Source organism: Esox lucius, chromosome 5 (genome assembly GCF_011004845.1).
Source record: "Esox lucius isolate fEsoLuc1 chromosome 5, fEsoLuc1.pri, whole genome shotgun sequence".
NCBI classification, from domain to species: Eukaryota; Metazoa; Chordata; class Actinopteri; order Esociformes; family Esocidae; genus Esox; species Esox lucius.
In genome coordinates this window covers 8462156-8483692 of record NC_047573.1, presented here as the reverse complement: position 1 = coordinate 8483692, position 21537 = coordinate 8462156, and the positions used below count along the sequence as shown (strand labels likewise).

At 41.3% G+C, this 21537-nt stretch overlaps 1 protein-coding gene across 2 annotated transcripts; it reads left to right on the top strand.

The window, feature by feature from the left end:
• Positions 1-36: 36 nt before the first annotated feature.
• Positions 37-21371, top strand: LOC105006877 (transmembrane protein 150A). Of its 2 annotated transcripts, none has more exons than XM_010865607.4 (8): positions 37-264; positions 518-617; positions 4577-4624; positions 7121-7207; positions 9353-9420; positions 11656-11783; positions 17971-18148; positions 19720-21371. In XM_010865607.4, the coding sequence occupies exons 2-8, from the start codon at positions 553-555 to the stop codon at positions 19968-19970; spliced, it is 825 nt and encodes a 274-aa protein (XP_010863909.1). In that variant the 5' UTR covers positions 37-264; positions 518-552; the 3' UTR covers positions 19971-21371. The 2 variants fall into 2 exon arrangements, with proteins under 2 accessions (XP_010863909.1, XP_010863901.1); XM_010865599.4 differs by having other exon boundaries at positions 37-272.
• The last annotated feature ends 166 nt before the right edge of the window (positions 21372-21537 follow it).

Here is a 21537-nt window from a genome sequence, read left to right as displayed (position 1 = left end):
AGTGTTCAGGCTCTTTTTTTGCGGTAGAGACTACAGAAACGCTCCGAATGGCAAACAACCCGGGAAGAATGAAGTTGGCAAACAAACCTGATGCTGCCTTGCTTAAATGCATCGATTTTATTGGATTTGCTACTAAACACGTGTAGCAGAAGATCAGAAAAAAATCAACACATTTCTGGAAAATGATCTGGGACTTTTTATTTCAAGGATTTTCTCGGGGATTTGGGAAAACTACACGCACATCTTGAATCATTCCCTAGAAAGGTGCAACGGTATAGTAAAACTCATTCTGTCCGTATCCTAGGTTACCTTTTTTACACATTCATGTTACTACATTACAGTGCGAAAACTTTAAAAGCCTACACATATTACGATATCATTCATTCATCATCAGTCCTGAAGTTGGCTATGAAAGGCATATCTAATATGGACTGCCTGAAGGACGTAATACATTGAAGTAATACAGAGAAGAGCGACGTGGATTTATTTATTGATTTATTTTGCCCCCCACACACAGCTCCTTAGCGGACCACGGAGACCAAAGTCGTCAACATGTCTATGTGGGTGATCTTACCTATCAGCCTGCCTGTCTTCACCATCACTGGAATATGGGTTGTGTAAGTGCACAGGTTCAAAGGTTCTGTTAAATTTCTGATTATCAAGAAAACAAATACTGTACCTCATATTCTTCAGGACCCCAGTCAGATTCCCCTGTTGTGCCTAAGGGTAATGCTGTCCAAAGGTATTTTTACTTTATGCATGGTTGCAGTTGATATCAATTTGTCACTTAGGATATTAATTCCTAAGAACTCTGAATGCTTATAGATTTTTGATCAAGTTCACTGTGAATACACGTGAGGCTGTTGAAAAAGTATGAACTTAATTGACAGAATCTGGTTTAATGTGACTCAACTGGATGTTAACCCCCAAATTTGCATTTTGTAGCTTATTTTGTTCATTAATATCATCCAAAAGTCTGCAATCATTGTCAATGGACTAATGAACAAACTACTTAAATGTAGTTTCTGGGTCAACTATCCTGATAACCTTTTCAATTTAAGGCAATAGTACGCCAGTATTATAACCCTCTGCAGTAGTAATTGCGATTCTGCCACAGTGTTAATGACCCTTTACATTGGAATTACTGGTGATAAAAGCAGCAACCTTGATAGGTGAAGTAAGCTAGAAGATCAGTTGTGTTGATGTACTCTGTTAACAATTGGTCTGTGGGTTGAAAGTAGGTGTTCAAATGGTGTCAGGTTCCTGGCCATCACATTAGAGATGATTATTGGAAAATCTTCACTGTGGATTTGTCAGGTCTCTTGTGAATTACAAGTGTAAGAAAAAAGTGTAAGAGACGATGCAAGATTAGATTTGACTGCTACAGTGGAATGCAGTGCCCGGGGATCACAACAGTAAAGACATAAATCTCATTTAACCTTTATTTTACACAAAAAATACTCCAATAGAACAGTACAAACTATACATTTGTTGAGTTTGGATTTAAACATGGGCATCGTTAAGTGGAGTTCTATGTTGTGAATGAATGTTACGTTTAATTAGCATATAATTCAACATGAGAATGTATTCTACCTTACGGAAATATTTTTCAGAGTGCCTTTGAAATGTCTTTTAGTTTGTTTTCGACCGACTGCACATTATTAGTGACAGAGACATGATTGTGGGATTCAGGGTATTCAGACCTTCTCTGAGGTCTTTTTAGATCAGCAAAGACAAGGCAAGTTCCCTGCCTAGTAGAATTTTGTCAGCTAACCGTTCCTGCTGTGGCACTGTCTGGATAGAATTTTGACCAACACCTTAGCTTAAAGGGATAGTTCAGAATTCTAGTATTTATGAAAAGTCCCAGGGAAACTGAACCAAATAATGGATTCCGTTCAAACCTTGTCCATAGCATGCTCGCCTGGTAGGGACACACATACTTTAACACTGGTCATCTGGAAGTCCACACAACATAACAAATAAACAATTTGTTAATTTGGCTTTTTAGTACAGGTTAGTACCGTTTACATAAAAAAGTCTATTTTCCTAAAACTAATATTAGTTTTAGTAATGCGCACCCAAACTATCCCAGCCTGATACCGGGAGAGAAAATAATCAATGTAGTTCAGATCTAAAATGTATTTCTTGAGCAGTCAATTTCTATTATACTGTTCTATGGTAGTAATACCAGATCTTGGATTCTGTTAGTGAGCGAGGCTGAAAGGCTTGATGTGATTGTTTTAGGCATTGATAAGTTGTCACACTCCCCGCCAAACACTGCCATTAACCAGTCGAGGGGAAGGGATGTCTTACCCAGTATCAGCAGTTAGGGGGAAACTACATCAACACAGAACTGGGTTGCTACATAAAGACTTCCTTGTTTTCCCAAGGATGCAGAGAAGTCTCAGGTATGCAGGCTCAAATTAGTTTCCATGACAGATGAGGCACGTCCCTTTTCCTTTAATACTCACAGGTTGGCTACTGTTGATGACCGCACTAGGCTCGCCCCCCCTTGTTCTTATTTCTTTTTCTTTTTGTCCAGTGTGACAAGAAACAGTAGCTACTATACCTTTGGACACTTTGTACTCAGTGGAGGGACCCTTGGTGCACCTACAGTGGATATAAAAAGTCTACACACCTCTGTTAAAATGCCAGGTTCTTGTGATGTAAAAGAATGAGACAAAGATAAATTATGTCAGAACCTTTTCCACCTTTAATGTGACCTGTAACGTGAACAATTCAACTGAAAAACAAACTGACATCTTTGAAAGAAAAATAAGACTAAAAAAATCACAATAACCTGGTTGCATAAGTGTGCACACCCTTAAACTTTTGATTTTATTACAGCACTCAGTCTTTTTGGGTAGGAGTCTATTAGCATGCCACATCTGGGCGTGGCAATATTTGCCCACTCTTCTTTGCAAAAGCGCCCCAAATCTGTCAAATTGCGAGGACATCTCCTGTGCACAGCCCTCTTCAGATCACCCCACAGGTGTTCAATTGGATTCAGGTCTGGGCTCTGGCTGGGCCATTCCAAACCGTTAATCTTCTTTTGGTGAAGCAATGCTTTTGTGGATTTGGATGTGTGCTTTGGGTCGTTGTCGTGCTGAAAGGTTAACTTCCACTTCATCTTCAGCTTTCTAATGGATGCCTGAAGGTTTTGTGCCAAAATTGCCTGGTATTTGGAACTGTTCATAATTCCCTCCAGGCCCCGGTTCCAGCTGAAGAAAAACAGCCCCAAAGCATGATGCTGCCAGCACCTTGCTTCACTGTGGGTATGGTGTTTCTTGGGACATATGCAGTGTTGTTTTTGCGCCAAACATAACTTTTGGAATTATGGCCAAAAGGTTCAACCTTAGTTTCATTAGACCATAACACATTTTCCCACGTGTTTTTGGGGGACTTGATGTTTGTTTTTACAAACTTCAGCCGGGCTTGGATGTTTTTCTTTGTAAGAAAAGGCTTCCGTCATGCCACCCTACCCTACAGCCCATTCTTTTGAAGAATACGGGAGATTGATGTAGCACACAGCCAGTACTTGCCAGAAATTCCTGCAGTTCATTGTTGAAAGATCAGTCTGGAGAAGGGTACAAAATAATTTTCAAAAATATTTCTGTTCGAGTTCTTTGTTTTTTATTCCAATTACAATTTTTTTTATCCTATGAAAATGTTACAGTTTCGTTTAGTATGTATTGATATGCATTTAGGCCCACTATTAGTTGTCATGTTTACATGGCGTCTTAGGAAAACACAGGACCATTAACATAGACTATAGTCCATGAGGTACCCTTCTCCACTGGGCACAGGAGAAAATGACAGAGGACGACCAGCGTCACTGGTTGGAGGGCTTATATTTTGGGTTCTGGGCCTCTGTCATTTCCCTGAGTAGAAGAACATTTAAAATGATTTACATGCGATGGCTAATTCGAAACCTTATTCTTACTCAGATCCTCACCTAAACCACGGAGTGTCCAAAGCAGAGGAATGTAACCCATTGACAGTGCACTGTGACACTATCTGTTTCTTCACGTTCCTACCCTTTCAGGGAGCTGAAGTGGTGCTTGGTGACAGCGACTTTGACTGCTATTCCCTGGCGACTTGTCTTCTGCAGCCTTTCCTGACATGATGCTAATAATGCTCGTTTGACAGATACTATGCTTGGACTGTGTGCTGACATTACTAGCTATCTGATTTGAGAATCATTTCCATTCTGCACAGAGTAGGTGGATGTAGTTGGCTGAGGCCCGAGGTTATAGGAAGCCTGGGACGCCTCGCATTGGCTTGGCCAACAAAAAGACAGTACAGCCCTTAACTTAAAGCCATGCTTCTGCATGTTTTCTTAAGTGCGAATGTGCATAGGTTGTCACATATCTCGTCATCGAATGTCCCGAATCCGCGGAGAGTTGTGGCTTTAAACACAAATTGGAAACAATATAACTGGAAGAACAGGGAAAAAGCTATAAAAAAATAAAATAAAAACTGCCAAGGAACTCAGTCCTTGCTCAGCACTTCACTTTTATCTTCTCATTTAATTGATTATGTAACAGTGATCAAAACATGTCTCTTATCTTTTCAGATATGCTTTGGCTCTCTACAACCAGCATGTCTGCCCTGTGGAAAACTGGTACAGTACTCTATAATCAACTCTGTGATCCATTTCAGGCCTATGAAATTTGATTTAATGGCGTCCTACAGGGGCTGGGATTTGGGTAACTGCTGACTCCGTGTTTAACCTGAAAAGGTCAGCTGTTGCCTGGGACCTTCATGGTTGCATTGAATCTCTTGATTTGTTATTGAAAATTGATTTGTTTTTAGTTGATAACTGTTAGAAACCTATTGCTGTTTTTGTCCTTGTAGGTTTGACATGAGTATGACAGTAATGACATAATGTGTGTATTTAAGTGGATAAAAATGGCGGTACGTGCTGAAATAGGTCAATCAGTATTGCATCATGTAAGCCCTCGGGTTCTAAACAAACCGTGATCTTATTCTGGAATTATTTATTCTTATTTATTCTTACATTGTTTTTCATAGAATTGCCAGACATTGACAAACATTTTATTTTTCTCTATTTTTTTTTATGTAAGTATGCCAAGAACAACTACTTATTTACAGCAACGACCTTTGAGCAATTGAGTTATCTGTCTTGCTCAATCTAAATCGTCAATACAGTTAAGAAAATCCTAAGCAATTTTATAGATTTTTTTAAATCTTAAATTCCTGCTGACATCCGTACTTGAAATGTCAAACCATTAAAAGGCTCATGACTGCTCTTTTGCCTCCACACTGTAAGCAAGAGGGAGTATTTGAACTGTAGATGGGCGAGAGAAGCCAAACCTCCTCTGCAAGTCTGTCGATTCAACATTATTCAGGAGAAATTAGTTAATTCATGGCCGACTTGTTTCACAAGAGAATATTCCGTGCTTCCTCGGCCTAGATCAACAAAGGCCCCTCTCTAAACCTCCTTATCCCCACTGCATCCTTATGACAACACGAGGAATGACAGCTATGGAAAAGCTGAGGGAGATGGACAGAAATGTGGAAAGCAGAGGGAGATGGACAGCAATGTGGAAAACAGAGTGAAGTGAGAAACGAACAAGAGAATGCAGACGAAGAGAAGATATGCAAAGATGCAAAGATAAGAAACAGTATGGGGGGACAGGGTACTTTGAAAACGATAGGAAATCTGGGATGGGACTTTTGGGGTTGAGGTAACAGCATTCATATTCTTCAGCGGGAGAATGACGGCTGTGGTGCGTTTGAGGTAAATGGGGAGTAAAATTCCCTTGGAGATCCATTAAATCCAACTGTTTCAGCAGCAGACCTGCCCAACGCAGCTTTGGCATGTCCTAAGTGTTTCCACATCATCACTGTGCTGTCTGCCATTATTCTCTTGAGCCGGGCTGCTTGCTTCGGCATTCTCTTAATATTGTCACTGTCTGAGCCCTAGCCACACGAGACTGGTCAAACGTTAGGCTGGAACTTTACTCTACAACCACTCCTGGTTAAATTTGAACCCAATATGGGCATAATGGAAGGCCTGCTTAGCAAGGTTATTATAGTTTTGCATTTTTTATTAGTTTTAATTTTTTATTTCGTTTTGACTTTTTGTTTTCAAATTCAGTTTAGTTTTAATTAGTTTTTAAAGTGGGTCTGCTAGTTTATTTTTTATTTTTTGAAAATGCTTAGTTTTAGTGTTAGTTTTAGTCTTTTTTTGTAACATGGGCTATTTGTCAGGGGCAAGATTCAAAAAGGTCAGAAAAAGTATTGTGTAATAATAATAACTAAACAAAAACATCATACAATTTTAGAAAATATTTATTCAACAATAAAACCAGAACATAAAATGTACATATGGGCACAAATATGTAAACAGTCTACACTCCGCAATAAATGCAAAATGTGGAAGTGACGTATGCCAAGAAATAAAACTAAATAGCCAACAGACTAAAGAAGACATACATGATGAACCGCATGTATTCAACTCATTTTTGAGTCACACAAGACATTTCTGTCAGAATGTCAGGGAGCTTAATCTGAGAAAAGAACAAGACACATAAAAATACAAAATAAACTTGTGCCCCGTGTGTGTGTGTGTATGTGAGTGTGTGTGTGTGTGTATGTGAGTGACGGAGGGAGAGCAGGGAAAGGAAACACAGCTGAGCGAATACTCAAAAAAGGAAAGACATTGACAAAGACGAAAACTAAGAACATTTACTCTATAATTTAATTTAATTTTAAGTTTTGTCAACCACACATTACAGTTTTAGTTAGTTATAGTTTTTTTTGCAATGCCTCGTTTTTATTTTTATTTCAGTTAACGACTGTTTTTTCCCACCTAGTTTTCGTTTTTTCGTTCGTTTTCGTTAATAATTATAACCTTGCTGCTTAGTGGATTTGATGGATAGTGCGGTTTCATGCTTACACATTTACGCCGTTACGTAAGGTGGGTTTCTTCAGTGGGGCTGTCACCCTGGGATGTACTCTGGGTAAAGGCAGCATGTGTCAGTGCGTAACTAACAGGTGACCTCATGTGGGTCGTCTCGCTGCTCATCGACTAACAGGTGACGAGTCAAAGTTTGATGAGCAATCGTTTAATGTCCTGTTTTCCCCCCTCCAGGCTCTACAACCAGTCGTGCGAGGTGACGCTGTCTCTACAGAGGGGTCCGGTGATGTGCTGTACTCTGGACAATGTCCCCCTCATCAGGTCAGTGCTGCACTGCACCAATCTGTGCCCCTGCTGTTCCATTCACACGGACTACGCTATCAGTGGCCTGCTTCCATAAACCGCGTAGCGGTGAACAACTGCTGCACTGAACATACGGTTAGCCCCTTAAGTTGAACGTTCTGCGGAGGTCTTTCCTTAAGGTGAAGTATTTATCGTTGTTGCCATTTACAGTTAGAGACGGCTGGCACGTGGTTTGTAGTGATTATGATAAACGGCCACTGGGATGTCATTTATGAACTGTGGTTACTGTAATAAGACGTGTCCTACAGTTTCATCTCTGCTCCCCTTGTTGAGGGCCTGTCAGTAGTCTGGTCTTCACCAGCCCCCACTAACAGGAATCTGGCTGCGCACCTTGTCCTTGGCTTGGTTAGTGTGGGTTTACAGGTCTAACTATACTCATGGGGAGCATGCCAGTAAGGACAGTCAAGGAAGGAGAGTGTGACCTTCTCCATTTCGCCAATCATCATGAGGAAAAAGGCTAATTTGGGCTGAAAGGTTTAAGGTAAACGTTAAAATGACAAATTAGGGCTAAGCATTGGGTTAAATATAGCTTTTGTTTTTGTGTGTGTGACCGAGAGATATGCCCACATTTGCTGACTTGGCACAGGAATCCCCTGTTAAAGAGGATGAGACTTTTGCCCTCTGGAAGGAAGGGAAACGTTTTGTTTGGTTTAGTGGATCCTCCTTAAACCTTTGAAACATCCTCATGCTAACTTGAAGTACGTCAACAAGAAGTGATTTGCTCGGTCTCAACTAGTCACTCTTCATAAAATATGCAACCTTTCACCGGTCGCTGTTTTGTAGTGTGACAGGTTTTACCTTGGTGGGAAAGTGACATCGTATTTCGCCAATGTTTGGCTTGTTATTGTTCTCGACGCTCTGTGTGGATGCTTTCATCAATAATCTGTAATAACTGAACCGACTATCTCCTTTTCCTTACCTGCACTGGTACGAATACACAAGATTGGTGAATTTCATGTGATGGGCACCTACTGGGACGTTTACACATAACAACATTTAAAGGAAAGAAGAGTTCCCGGCAAACTACTGTAAAGTTTACACACGACAATGTACAACTTCTGGACGTTCTGGGGACATCCTAATAAATCCTATTCATTCACAGGGTTGAGAGTATATCCAGTGCAGCCAGTCGTTCTGGCTGTGTGGTCCAGCTTGTCTTCTCTGGTGTCGTTTTTCACCATGTCCACCTGGCTACTGTAATTCCCTAGAAAATACAACCCTGTTTCCAAAAAAGTTGGGATGCTGCGTAGAATGCAAATAAAACAGAATGCAATGAAAATCATTTATCCCTATATTGAATTGAAAATAGTTCAAAGACAACATATATCAGATATTGAAAATTAGAAATGTTATTGTTTTTGGAAAATGTGATGCCAGCAACATGTTTTAAAAATGTTGGGACAGGGGCATCTTTACCATTGTGTTGCAACACCTCTTCTTTTAACAATACTCTGTAAGCATTTGGGAACTGAGGAAACCAATTGCTGTAGTTTTGAAAGTAAAAATGTCCCATTCTTCCTTGATGTAAGATTGCAGCTGCTCAACAGTTTGGGGTCTCCTTTGTCATATTTTTCACTTCATAATACACTATATTGGTGACAGGTCAAGACTGCAGGCAGACCAGTTCAGCACCTAGACACTTTTACGATGGAGCCATACTGTTGTTATATGTGCAGAATGTGGTTTGGCATTGTCTTGCTGAAAAAAGCAAGGCCTTCCTTGAAAAAACATGGTTTGGCATCCAATATTGGTTTTCAGCCTTGTCCTTGCGTACAGAGATTTCTCCAGATTCTCTGAATCCTTTAATGATATTATGTACCATAGATCCCCCAACTCTTTGCAATTTTATGTTTGAAATGTTAAAATGACATTTTTGATCTCATTTCAGACACTAACACTAACTTTGTTCAGACACTAACACTAACTTTGTTCAGACACTAACACTAACTTTGTTCAGACACTAACACTAACTTGGTTCAGACACTAACACTAACTTGGTTCAGACACTAACACTAACTTGGTTCAGACACTAACACTAACTTGGTTCAGACACTAACACTAACTTGGTTCAGACACTAACACGTCCATTTGTTTCTATTGCAGTAAGTGTGGCACCCTTCCCCCTGAGAGTTGCTTCTTCAGCCTCGTCTGCAGTACTGGATCCTTCATGGGTTTGTACCAGTTAAACAGTTTGTTTTGAGTAGGAAGAGTCCATTATGAGCTTGTTGTATTAATATACTGGCCGCTCCGTTAAAAAGATTGGTCCGGCAGTGAGTTATTATTTTGGATTAGGATTATGTGACTTTGTTCACTCTTCAAAGCCAAGTGTGAACACAGCTTCAGAAGCCTTAAAGGGATAGTCCAGGCATCATCTTTCTGTTCTTGGGTGGAGTAACCCTTACTTTGAGACTGGATTCAATTATTCCATTTTGAGGCGGTGAGAGGACAAACAGAAGTGTTAAGAAAATAAATGTATTAATGGCATCAACACTTTTATGGATTCCATAGGATTGACACTGAAAATGTGATCAGTGGTGGGGATTTCTTGTAAAACATAAATCAAGTATTTTGGCTATATCTCTCTGGAGTAGTTAGCTTAAATTAATTACAATTGTGTTTATTTATTTTACTTTGATAATGGTATCAAAGTATAAAAACATTACATTTTGAGCTGGATGAGTAATATGTTTTTATATTTGCATAATCTGTAAGTAGAATCATTATTATACCTTAGTTAGCTATGAATGTTGGTTTTGATGACATGGTTTTGATGACATGAGACACAAATTGGCACATTAATTAGTACAGAATTTGCTCTTTTTGGCTCAACAGTGTTACCTTTGCAACCAGTGGGCAGAAATTGTGGACAGCATCTTTAACCTTATATTGTAGTCTTTATCTGTAACTGTAGGTCTGAAAGCCAATTGTTACAGAATCCATAGTATTCCATTTTTTTTGTCTGCTATAGTCAGTAACTACTTGGGTAGTTACTTGGGTTTGATGCTAACTATCTCCTAGCTGTAACGGAAGTAAAGCATATGCAGTTTACAATGTACTATAATGGACACTGTCATTTTGAGCTTGTGAACCTAGTCTATGCACAGTAGTCTCCCAGTGTATGCACAGTAGTCTCCCAGTGTATGTACAGTAGTTTCTCAATGTATGTACAGTAGTCTCTCAGTGTATGCACAGTAGTCTCTCAATGTATGTACAGTAGTGTCCCAGCGTATGTACAGTAGACTCCCAGAAGATATCACCTACCAGCAGCATACTCAATGTACAGTATGTTCAATTGCAGAATGTGTTCTTGTGTAGAGCGACACAACGTTCTTCTCTCTTACTCAGTTTAAAGTCAGAACAAAGTTAGAATCGGCTGGTTTTGAAGTGATTATTACATAAGAGTGTTATCCCACAAAGCATTTGATAACCCCCATGGTTCCGTTTGTTTTAACAAGACCCTCTTATGTCAAGGGGCTCTTAAGGGAACAGCTAGCAGATTGAATGCAGCACTGGGTGGTAGTGATCACGTACTCAAACACAATAGCATGACTCACTAGAAGAAGCCATAAAAGGTTGATCAGGGGTTTCAGGGTTTTGATTAGATCTGATGCAAAGATAATTTATTCAGTTAAACCTTGGGGTTATTCCTTTGAGTCTTAGGAGGCTGGAGATCATTGCACTCTGTATAATGATTTACATGAGATTTAACTTGACCAAGTCTCTAAGGCACACCTTTTGTTTTTTATTTGGAAAATGAAGGGATATTGAAAAGGTTAAACTGTGTACGCTGTTTGAGTATGTGTGTTTTGAAAGCCAACTTTAGTTCTATGTTTTACTTATTGCAGTTGAAACACAAGCACTTAACCAGGGTGTGGAATTTCAATAAGATCCACCCACTACAATAGATGGTCCACTTTGTCCGAACTAGAATCACAGTTAACAGGGAGTCATAGGTCTACTGTTATATTAAAGTACAAACTATGTTTTAAATGTATACTCATGGCGCGCACACACACACACACACACACACACAACCCACGTGCATCAGATGAAATCGTGGGAGAACAGTTTGCTGCTACACGAAATGCTCTAAGGCTGCAGAGAAGTTCTCATTGGTCAGTTTGGCGAAGAGCCATTCGAAATCTGCACACACACACAAGGTTTCCAGTTCTTTACAACTTGGCCGGCTCAAACACAATCCCTGGCCATCATGATGTGAACGCTGTCATCTTTTCCATCCTGCAGCTCACAACCGAAAGCAGTGGAATACTGTATGTAATGGAGAGGAAGCCTACGTAGTGAATGTAGATGCTTGCAGATCTGAAAGGCTCCTCTTTACATCGAGCGGGGAGATAGGTGAAAACGCGTAAAACTTGGTTTTGTCCTTGTCTCCCCTCCCTCCCCAGTGATGCTTATCGGGCTCCTGCATTATGGCCATGTCATAGAGAAGCACCAGAACTGCGTTCTGAACACGGCCGGCCTCTCGACCGGCTGGATCTGCGCCGCAGGACTCATCATGGTGGGCAACTTCCAGGTACGTGAGGACCGACGCCGCCCCCCTCAGTGAAGCGTCTCTCTCTCGCTGAATTCCTCCTAAGGTGAAGTGTAAGACGGCAGGTGGATTGTGATTGGCTGCCCGGGTTTGAGCACTGTAGGAGCTGTGTGCGCCACTGTTGTGATATTTAAGTCGAGATTCATCTCCACGGTCCAATGTGTGATTGGATGACAGTCTGCTGTATTACAGTAGTTGATTGAAAATCTCTTTAATTTTTTTCCCCCTCTCTACAAAAATATGCCATTATCCTAACCTGTGGGGTTTTCACTACGTCCGGGTATTGTAAATCACAATTACTTTATTGAAGTCATGCTGGGTGTTTGATGTTCCCAGTAAGCTGGAGGTCTTTCAAATGTGGTCTGGTAAGTCTGAGGGGGGCTTTTGCTGCTGCGTGGCGCCATAGCACGGCTTTTGGCTGTGATTTTCTATTAGATTTTTTTAACCTTCTATTGTGATGGGGAGTCAGGCAGAGACCCTGTTTTACAGAGGAGCCCTGAATAAACACGCCAGTACAATCCACACAATATACACAGTTATGTGCGTGTAAAGGAAAACACAATAATAAAGTGTTTTTTCATGTGAACTTTATAAACAAATAGAGTGCAATGCATCGATTGACAAGTCTTCTGAGAGAGCTAGCTAACTTTTTGAAATAAAACGCAGAGATTTCTACTAAATATCTAGGAATAGACTAATGTATTATAACAAACAGTCTAATTTCTTCAGTTCTGTGGCTGCTGCTTTTTAAACACCTATGAAAAAAATCTTATTTAATGTCTTTCATTTTTCACACTGTCTTTCTCCACACCCAGTTTTGTAATGTCCAATTTGTTTTGATGGCCTTAATGTGACGCAACAGATCCAGAGCAGATACATAAAAGTAGTAGATCGAGATGTTTCCTCCAAGCATGTCTTTCCAAGCCGTTCTGATTCTTATCACACTGCTCGCTCAAGCAGGAAGTGTTACATGCATGCATTTGTTTTTTTCCTCCCAGAAACAAGGAGAAAAGTCATTTCCCGAGTGCTCTGTAGCTAACATGCTACTTTGACAATTAGCTAACCCCAGTGCTGGATCACAAGTTGCAAATGCAAAGTCACTACAATGTGTTTTGTAGGTTGTTGAGATGGCAACCCAAGTTAGCCTTAGCCTCTTTCTAAAACACCGGACCCATTTCTAATGTATAGTGGAAAAGTTTTTGAACTATATTGACACTCAATTGCAGTTTAGACGGAAATGTAACGAGAACTGAAATATAACAAAACAAACCTAGTTAGCCTGTTTCAGCTATATAATAACAGTTGATGAGGCAGGACACAAGCGCGGGCAGAACGGAGGACACTTTATAAAAGAACTTGAACTGTAACAGAAGAACCACTAGCCAGAACCACCGACAACAAACAAAGACCCACATGGTACGCTGGGAAAGGAAGAACCTAAATAGGGACAGTGATCAGGAACACAGGTGAGGGCAATAATGAGAAACAAGTGTCTGTGATCCAAGTGAGTGAGAGAGCGTGTTTGATCTCACTGGCAGGCCTGCCAGGACATGGATTACACTCTAAAGTGATTATTCCGAGGTGTTCAAAGGGTCAATTTTCTTTAGTAATGATTCCCCAGCAGCTTGTAACCTTGTTTAAAAAAAAAAAGTGGACTATTGTACAGTTTTTGATGTGTGCCCTACTGACATTTGGTCATTTATGATTATGACAAAGGGGAAACACTGATAAAAATATCAACTGGTGCTTTGGCTTGCTGAGGGACTGCTTAAACTGAAAGTATATGCAAAAAATATGTATGCTGAATTAATGTTTCGTAGTGGTATATTTATAATAAAACCCACCCGATCTGTGGGTACAACAAGAGGTGCTGTTTTTAGAGTCAGTGTGGATATCTGCTCCATTTGTTGGGGATTCACTAGAGGGGAAAATTGACCCCTGAGCATTTCTGAATAGTCATCCCAGGCTACAACTTATTTTTTTTTTACTGTACATATGTTAATTATGGTTATAAAGTGGGATTCAAACTCATAATAATAATAAAACACCACTCTATCTTTGACCCGTTGCAGGTGTCTTCATTGTTCTAAGCCTTTATTCATGTCTGAGGTGCATTACCATCACACGTTGATTCTACTAACCCCAAGCTGCCTGTTGCTCGGTACCAAGACCAACATCTTCCTTGTGCAAACCGTGCCACTTAATTGTTCCCTCTCATGTAGTTATTGTCAATTCTGTAGTGTCATCTCAACAACCTGGAGATCCAGCTGTGGTAACTGGGTGATCCACACAGCCTGACTGGGAGGTGTGGTCTCGGTCAGCACACGCTGTCCTGGCGTGGTCCTTCAGTGCCTCTGATCTTCATCTCCCCCGCAGCCCTTTGTTGTCCTTCCAAACGAACCGTGTCCCGTTTTTTGGAGATGGTTAGTTGGAGGCATGCCGGTCACTGGAAAGGTCTTGTAAACAGGAGGTCTTGGCAAGCTGTTGCATTCCTGCACTCCGCAGGCTTGCTGAGGTCAATCTCGTGACTTGGGCTCCTGTGGTGGGGGGAGTTGTCCTCATTCTACCTGCTTTTCCCTTCGGAAGAGGCCCTTCTCTGGGAACATGAGGCCAATCCCACACAGCTTAGGGAAACAAAACATTGCAGTTGAAGGATTGCAGTGTTCAGAGTCGTCTGTCTCCTCCCACTTGGCTAGCCAGTAGCCAATACAGACGGAGTTGTCTACTTTTGTACTTTGGGCATGAAAACTGATAAAACTCAGCCTATTTCTGCATTTAAAAAAAACCTGCAAATGTGGTGTTCCTCTGTTGTTATATCAATGACACCCATGAGTAACTAGATCCCCACAGATACTGCTGTAGTATCTGCAGTGGCATGAGATTCTGTACGGGCATCAAGTATCCCCAACGTGTTAATTGAACTGATGTGGTATCTGTATGAGGAGGGATATGTGAAAGTCTACGGGATTTGCTGTTTACTTGTTCCTCCAGTATTTGTTGATATCATTTCCACTGGATTTATTTGGGACTGGAGAGATTGGTAAAAAAAAATGAAAAGCCAAATATCAGGTTAACCTATGTAGTTGTTGTTTTTAAGCGTGAAATGGCTTGGGGTGAATTTGGCTTGGCACTGTTGAAATAAACCTACCATTAAAATTATAGATTGATCATTTCTTTGTCAGTGCGCAAACAAACAAAATCAGCAGGGGATCAAATACCCTTTTCCCTCACTGTGAAGTATGACAGTTATTCCGAATGCAGATGTAGATAAGTTGTATTCCTTCGATCACCATCATATCATGTTTTAAATCCTACTGGTGTCTGAGGTGGCTGGTCAGCAGTGTTCGTGACGTATATACAGTGGGGCAGAAAAGTATTTAGTCAGCCACCAGTTCTCCCACTTAGAAAGATGAGAGAAAGATGAGAGAGACCTGTAATTTCAACTATGAGAGACAAAATGAGAAAAAAAATTCTCCAGAAAATCACATTGTAGGATATTTTATGAATTTATTGGTAAATTCCTCAGTAAAATAAGTATTTGGTCACCTACAAACAAGCAAGATTTCTGGCTCTCACAGACCTGTAACTTCTTCTTTAAGAGGCTCCTCAAAATAATTCCCTCCATCCTGAATAAGGCCCCGGTTCCAGCTGAAGGAAAACAGCCCCAAAGCATGATGCGGCCACCACCATGCGTCACTGTGGGTATGGTGTTCATTGGATGATGGGCAGTGTTGTTTTTGCGCCAAACATTCCTTTTGGAATTATGGCCAAAAAGTTCAACCTTGGTTTCATCAGACCATAACACATTTGTGTTTGTGTGTGGTAGTGTGTGTGGTTGGGTGTGCAAGTGTGTCTAGGAATATAGTAGCGCTGAGATGAGCCCTAGGACACAAGGCAGCATAGAGATTTTTTGTAATGAGAATACATGTAATAGGTCATAGGTTGTGTTTACACAGGAAAACAAACACAGTGAGTTCCTTCAATAAGTACAGCAGGAGTTCCTTGAATAGAGCAACTGAAATCCGGTGTAGAAAGCACGCCTACAGAACAAGGCACCTGAAATGATGTATTGTCTTAACATACTGGCTGCGGAGGAAACCTTTTCAAGATCTCAGGTCCACTGCAGTGATTCCGTTGCGTTCATTTTTAGTAAGAGGAGAGAATAGATGCAGTGTAGGAGATATGATGCATATGCCTCTCCCTCAAAACCCCCCCCCCCCCCCCCCCCATCATTGAGCTGAACTATAGGAAAACCTAGAAGAATAAAGTGTCCTCACCGCTCTCCAACATTCCAAACAAAAAAATGTATAACTCAAGTAGGTCTCCCCAGTGCATGTATCCAGTGGACTAGTTGAGACAAAACTGTTAGAGTACTACAATGAAGAATTCTGCTGAGGTTTCACATGTAAAACATCATGATCCTTCCATTCATAATTTAAATGTTTGCATCTTGCTGAAATGTTTTATGATGCTATGATTTTGGATTGTATAATGTAGGAGGTTCAAAAGCTTATTTCTGACTGGCTGATACCTGAGATACCTGTACACCATGGGTATGATAAAACATGTATTTTTACTGTTCTGTGTTGGTATCTAGTTTCTAATAGCAATAATGCACCATTGGGGTTTGTGGTATATTGCTAATATAACTATACCATAGCTAAATGTTGTATCCAGCCACACTACACTGCGTTGTGCTTAAGAACACCACTTAGCTAGGGTTTATTGGCCATATACCACACTCCATATACCACACCCCATATACCACACCCCATATACCACACCCCATATACCACACCCCATATACCACACCCCATATACCACACTCCATATACCACACCCCATATACCACACCCCATATACCACACCCCATATACCACACCCCATATACCACACTCCTTGTGCCTTATTGCCTAATTATACTGTGATCATTATATGATTTTTGCTGACATTCATTCCGCTTTAAGATCCCAAAACGACTTATCCATAGCCATTGTCTGCAATTAAATAGGAAGGTTATATATTTTTACTCTGTTTTTGGAGTTTTGGGTTATTTATTTTTGGTTATTGTATCTAGTTCCAGAGAAAAATGTTTGTCAAATTTTGCTGACTCATCACTTACCATTCACCACAATAAGTTTAGAAAATATTTTCTACCAGGTGATGTGTTGTTCAGCTGGTCAAGCATGGCACTAGCAATGCCAAGCTTTTAGTGTGACGATCATCAATCCACCTGATAGGTGATGCTAATCAAGAAGCTAATTAGCCAACCTGATCATTGTAATGGTGCATCTTGTGCTGGGGACAATGAAAGGTCATTCTAAATTGTGCTGCTTTGTCATACCTTCCATGGCCACTGCAACACTGGGGGACGTGTGCGCTGCACAGGTGAGTAACTGGAAAAGTGGAAATAAGGCCTGGTGAAAATGGGTGAACACCTCCTTTAATGTTGTGAAGTAGGGGCTGAGGCTAGTTGATGCTAAGGATCCCACATGCTTTCATGTTCACCGGCTTTAGATTGTTCCCAGATGGTTAGTAAAAGCTGTCTGGCCCAGAGCTAAAGAAAGGTCATGGACTCCACATGTTCTGCACCCTGTGGTTATGGAGACACCTGTTTGAACATCTTCACCACAACTGCCTAACATACAGTTACCATATCACTGTATGTATCCTAGGTATTAGCGAGGGCTCCTTAAGGTCATTATAAGGGAGTGGTTCAAATCTTTAACAGTGAGCTATTTAGATCAGTGACTTGTAGCTCAGTAACATTGGGAAAGTTTGAAGGTTTTTAGCATTGTTGTTAGTGTGGGGAGGCATAACCAGAGGTTTCACGTTACTGTGGCGTCTTGTGAATGGTTAGTCGCCCTAATTCCAACTTGCCTCTCAAACCTTCTATACTGTAGATTGCCCACCGAAAGAACACAATGATATCTGTTTTCTTTTCTTGTTTTAACATGCTGAAACTCCTCTGTTTTGGATTTACCCATCCTCCTGGGACACATCGTTCTCTTCTCCTGAAACAAAACATTTAGTGTCAGTCTCTCAGATAATAGACCAACTCTGTTAGTTTGTTGAGTTACACTGACCTGTGTGTATGTGTTTTTTGTGTGTTTGTTTGTGCATGCCTATCCACCTGTGTGTCATAAATGCGTTCATGTGTCTGTTGCAGGTGGATTATGCCAAGGTGCTTCACTATGTGGGAGCGGCCGTAGCTTTTCCCACCAGTATGCTGTTTGTGTGTCTTCAGTCAGGCCTGACCTACCGGCTGGCGAAGACCCAGGGGGAGCACAGCATGGCCCACCTGAGACTGGGGATGAGCACGCTAGCCTTCATCACCCTGGTCCTTAGTATCCTTTACAACGAGTGGGCGGAGACACATGAACAGTGTTTTACTTCCACCGTGTGTTAGGTAGACATGTTTGCGTCCATCCATTCACATGCTTTCTCTCTGCTCTCTCTCTGGCTAGACAAACAGGCAGATGGATGGAATGATATGGAATGGATGGATGGAATGATGCACAGGCATGTATGTACACTGCTCAGAAAAATGAAGGGAACACTTAAGTCACACATCGGGTCTTGGTGAACAAAATATATTAAAGATGAAAAACTTTACAGTACATTGTGTAATGCATTGAGAACAAAATGATGTAACAACGGTCAGTGGAAACCAAAATCCCCAACTGATTAAGGGCTGGATTCAAACTCACACCGGAAATCTGAGTAAACAATTGAAATTACAGGCAGTTCTAACTTAGACTCAGTAGTGTGTATGGCCCCCATGTGCCTGTATGTACTCCCGACAATGTCTGGGCATGCTCTTGAGGAGATGGCGGATGGTGTCCTTGGGGATCTCCTCCCAGACCTGGATCAGGGCATCAGTGAACTCCTGGACAGTCTGTGGCGCTACTTGGTGGCGTCGGATGCACCGATACATAACATCCCAGAGGATCTCAATTGGTTTGAGGTCTGGGGTACGTGAGGGCCAGTCAGTGGCGTCAATGCCTTCATCATCCAGGAACTGTCGCCTACACACTCTGGCCACATGAGGCCTGGTATTGTCCTGTACCAGGAGGAACCCAGGGCCCACTGGTGATACACTAACAGCTGTCAGGGTACTGTTGGTTAGCACGTGGAGGTATCTGCGACCCTCCAAGGATATGCCAATTGAGCTCCATGGCACTGGTTTGTGAGCACAGGTCCCACTAGAGGACGTCAGGCCCTCATCCCACCCTCATGGAGTCTGTTTCTGACTGTTCGGTCAAAACCATGCACACCTATTGCCCGTGGAGGTCATTTTGTTGGGCTCTGGCAGTGCTCCTCCTGTTCCTCCTCGCCCAAAGGAGCAGATACAGGTCCTGCTGCTGGGTTGATGCCCTTCTACGGCCCTTTCCAGCTCTCCTCGTGTAACAGCCTGTCTCCTGGTATCTCCTCCATGCTCTGGAGACTGTACTGGGAGACACACCAAACCTTCTTGTGATGGCACGTATGGATGTGCCATCCTGGAGGAGCTGGACTGCTTGTGCAATCAGAATGGGCTGCAGGTACCGCCTCATGCTACCTCATGCTACCATTACCATTAGCAAAATGCAAAACTAGATAAGAATCAGTCAAGAACGATAAGGAGAGAGCAATTGTCTGTGGCCACCACATGCAAAACCATTCCCTTTTTGGGGGTTGTCTTGCTGTTCACTCTCTAGTGCACCTGTTATCACTTTCATTTGCAACAAAAAATTTGACATTGATTCACAATCGCTTATGGTTCCTAACTGGACAGATTGATATCCCTGAAGTTTAATTGACTTGGTCTAATACTGTGATGATTACGTGTTCACTTCATTTTTTTTGAGCAGTGTATATTGACATAACTAGATAGACTGCTGGATAGATGGATTCTCCTCAACCCTCGCCCCTCCAGGTGGTGTCTTCTTTGTCCAGGAGAGCTCTGTGCTGCAGCATGCCTCTGCCATCTTGGAGTGGCTCTTCTGCATCATCATCATGCTCTTTTTTGGGACGTTTGCCTTTGAGTTCAGGGGCGTCTCCGGAGACACCCTACTTGTGCTGGCCAGAGGAGGAAGAGGCTTCCCGGGATTCTCCGGCACGGACAATAAGGCTGACGAGGCCGGAGGCCCCAGCCACCACTTCCAACCAGATGGCATAGCCATATAGGCCAATCAGAGGCTGGCTACAGCTCCACTGGCGAATCACAAACATGGTGGGATGGGAAGAGTGGAGGCCTAACCAAACATAGCCCTCCAGAGGGCATGATGGCTACGGACCCTGCGGATTGTCCTGCTTTCTGTTGCATTTACTGTAGTTAAAGCAGCCAAAGCTTTTGTAACCAAACCCCCGAAGACTAATAGTATGTTATTGGTTTATTTGTACTACGATATGGCGGACAGTACAGGGTGGAGTGCCTTCTGGAACATTCTCGTTACTTGTCCTCTACTTTCATTATGTGATCACTGTTGATTACGCAAATGCCTTGAGAGTACCTGGGAAGTCTGCTATGAGTCCAGGTCCATTAGGTTTGACCATTTACACACTGGACACTGCATTATTTCATTTACCTCTCAGGAAACTCTGTTATATCACCAACTATAGCTAAGCACCTTTTAATGGGACCTTAAAGGAAAGGTCAGTGTTTTAGTCCAACCACAGAGGCATGGTTGTTTTCTGTGCTCAGTGATGCCATTGTGGGATTGTGTTCAAAGACAAATAGGGTGACCGGAGTTTTCGGGCCCTGGTGCTGACCCCCCTTCGGAGTATGCAATGTTCGTTGTGTTTTATGCATTAATACCAGTAGGGGGCAATCTGTACAATGGTTTGATCAAGATTGTTACAGTGGAGAAGATGAGGACTTGTAAGCAAACAAGTTAAATCAATCACTATGCTGTATTTCAAAGTATTTTACTGTATCAAATTGATGACATGAACAAGAAGTGTTATTACAAACATTTTAATCAAAATGTTATTTGATGTCTGTTGGCCAATGTTTCAGGTATTATTAAATACATGGACTATTATTTTTTACATGATCTAAATTTGTTTATTTACCACCTGGTTTGTAGTGAGTAATTTCCCAAATGTTTTTTGTATCTTATTGTGAGCATAATCAATGTTCAGAAAATAATAAAACAATTATCTGAGAAGTAACTCTTGTGGAGACTAATGAAAAGACATGTTTGTTAAAATGTTTTATTCTTTAAAAGCTTATTTACAAGTTTCACTCTTATCTATTGACAAGCTATATATATATAGTTATATGCGAACCTGAGTACACCTGGTTTTAGAGCTTGAACAGTAAGGAGAGACACAAAAAGATAGGGAGAGAGCAATTGTTGCAACACAAGGTAACAGCAATGACACTCGACATTCTCAGTCGTTTTTTCTGGATGGAAACAATCCTTCTCTTTACTCTCAGAAAAAGCTAGCCTTGTGCCTTATCTACATTAGATATTTCTACAATAAAAGTTGTGTAAACATTTCAGATTTACAGCTCCATGTAAATGACGTTTCATATAAAGCATTTTAACTAAACTATTAAACCTCTCTAATTGATCAACTTGACGAGCCTTCCCTGATTTTTTTTTTAAAACATTAAAAAGGAAATTAAGAGTGAATACCATTTCAGTTACTGCATGTCAGATAGCGTTGTTAGCTGTGATTTTATGGTACCAATTAGAAGATTTCTCTGCTATTTTTCTCTGCTAAAATGTGGCTATTCTACCTTTAG

Bases quoted from the DNA above. Each gene is read 5' to 3' on its own strand.
- LOC105006877 (XM_010865607.4), top strand. From the start codon at position 553: ATGTCTATGTGGGTGATCTTACCTATCAGCCTGCCTGTCTTCACCATC. The intron at 9,421-11,655 runs GTTTGTACCAGT...CTCCCTCCCCAG, and splicing joins CAGTACTGGATCCTTCATGG to TGATGCTTATCGGGCTCCTG. The intron at 18,149-19,719 runs GTATCCTTTACA...TCGCCCCTCCAG, and splicing joins CTTCATCACCCTGGTCCTTA to GTGGTGTCTTCTTTGTCCAG.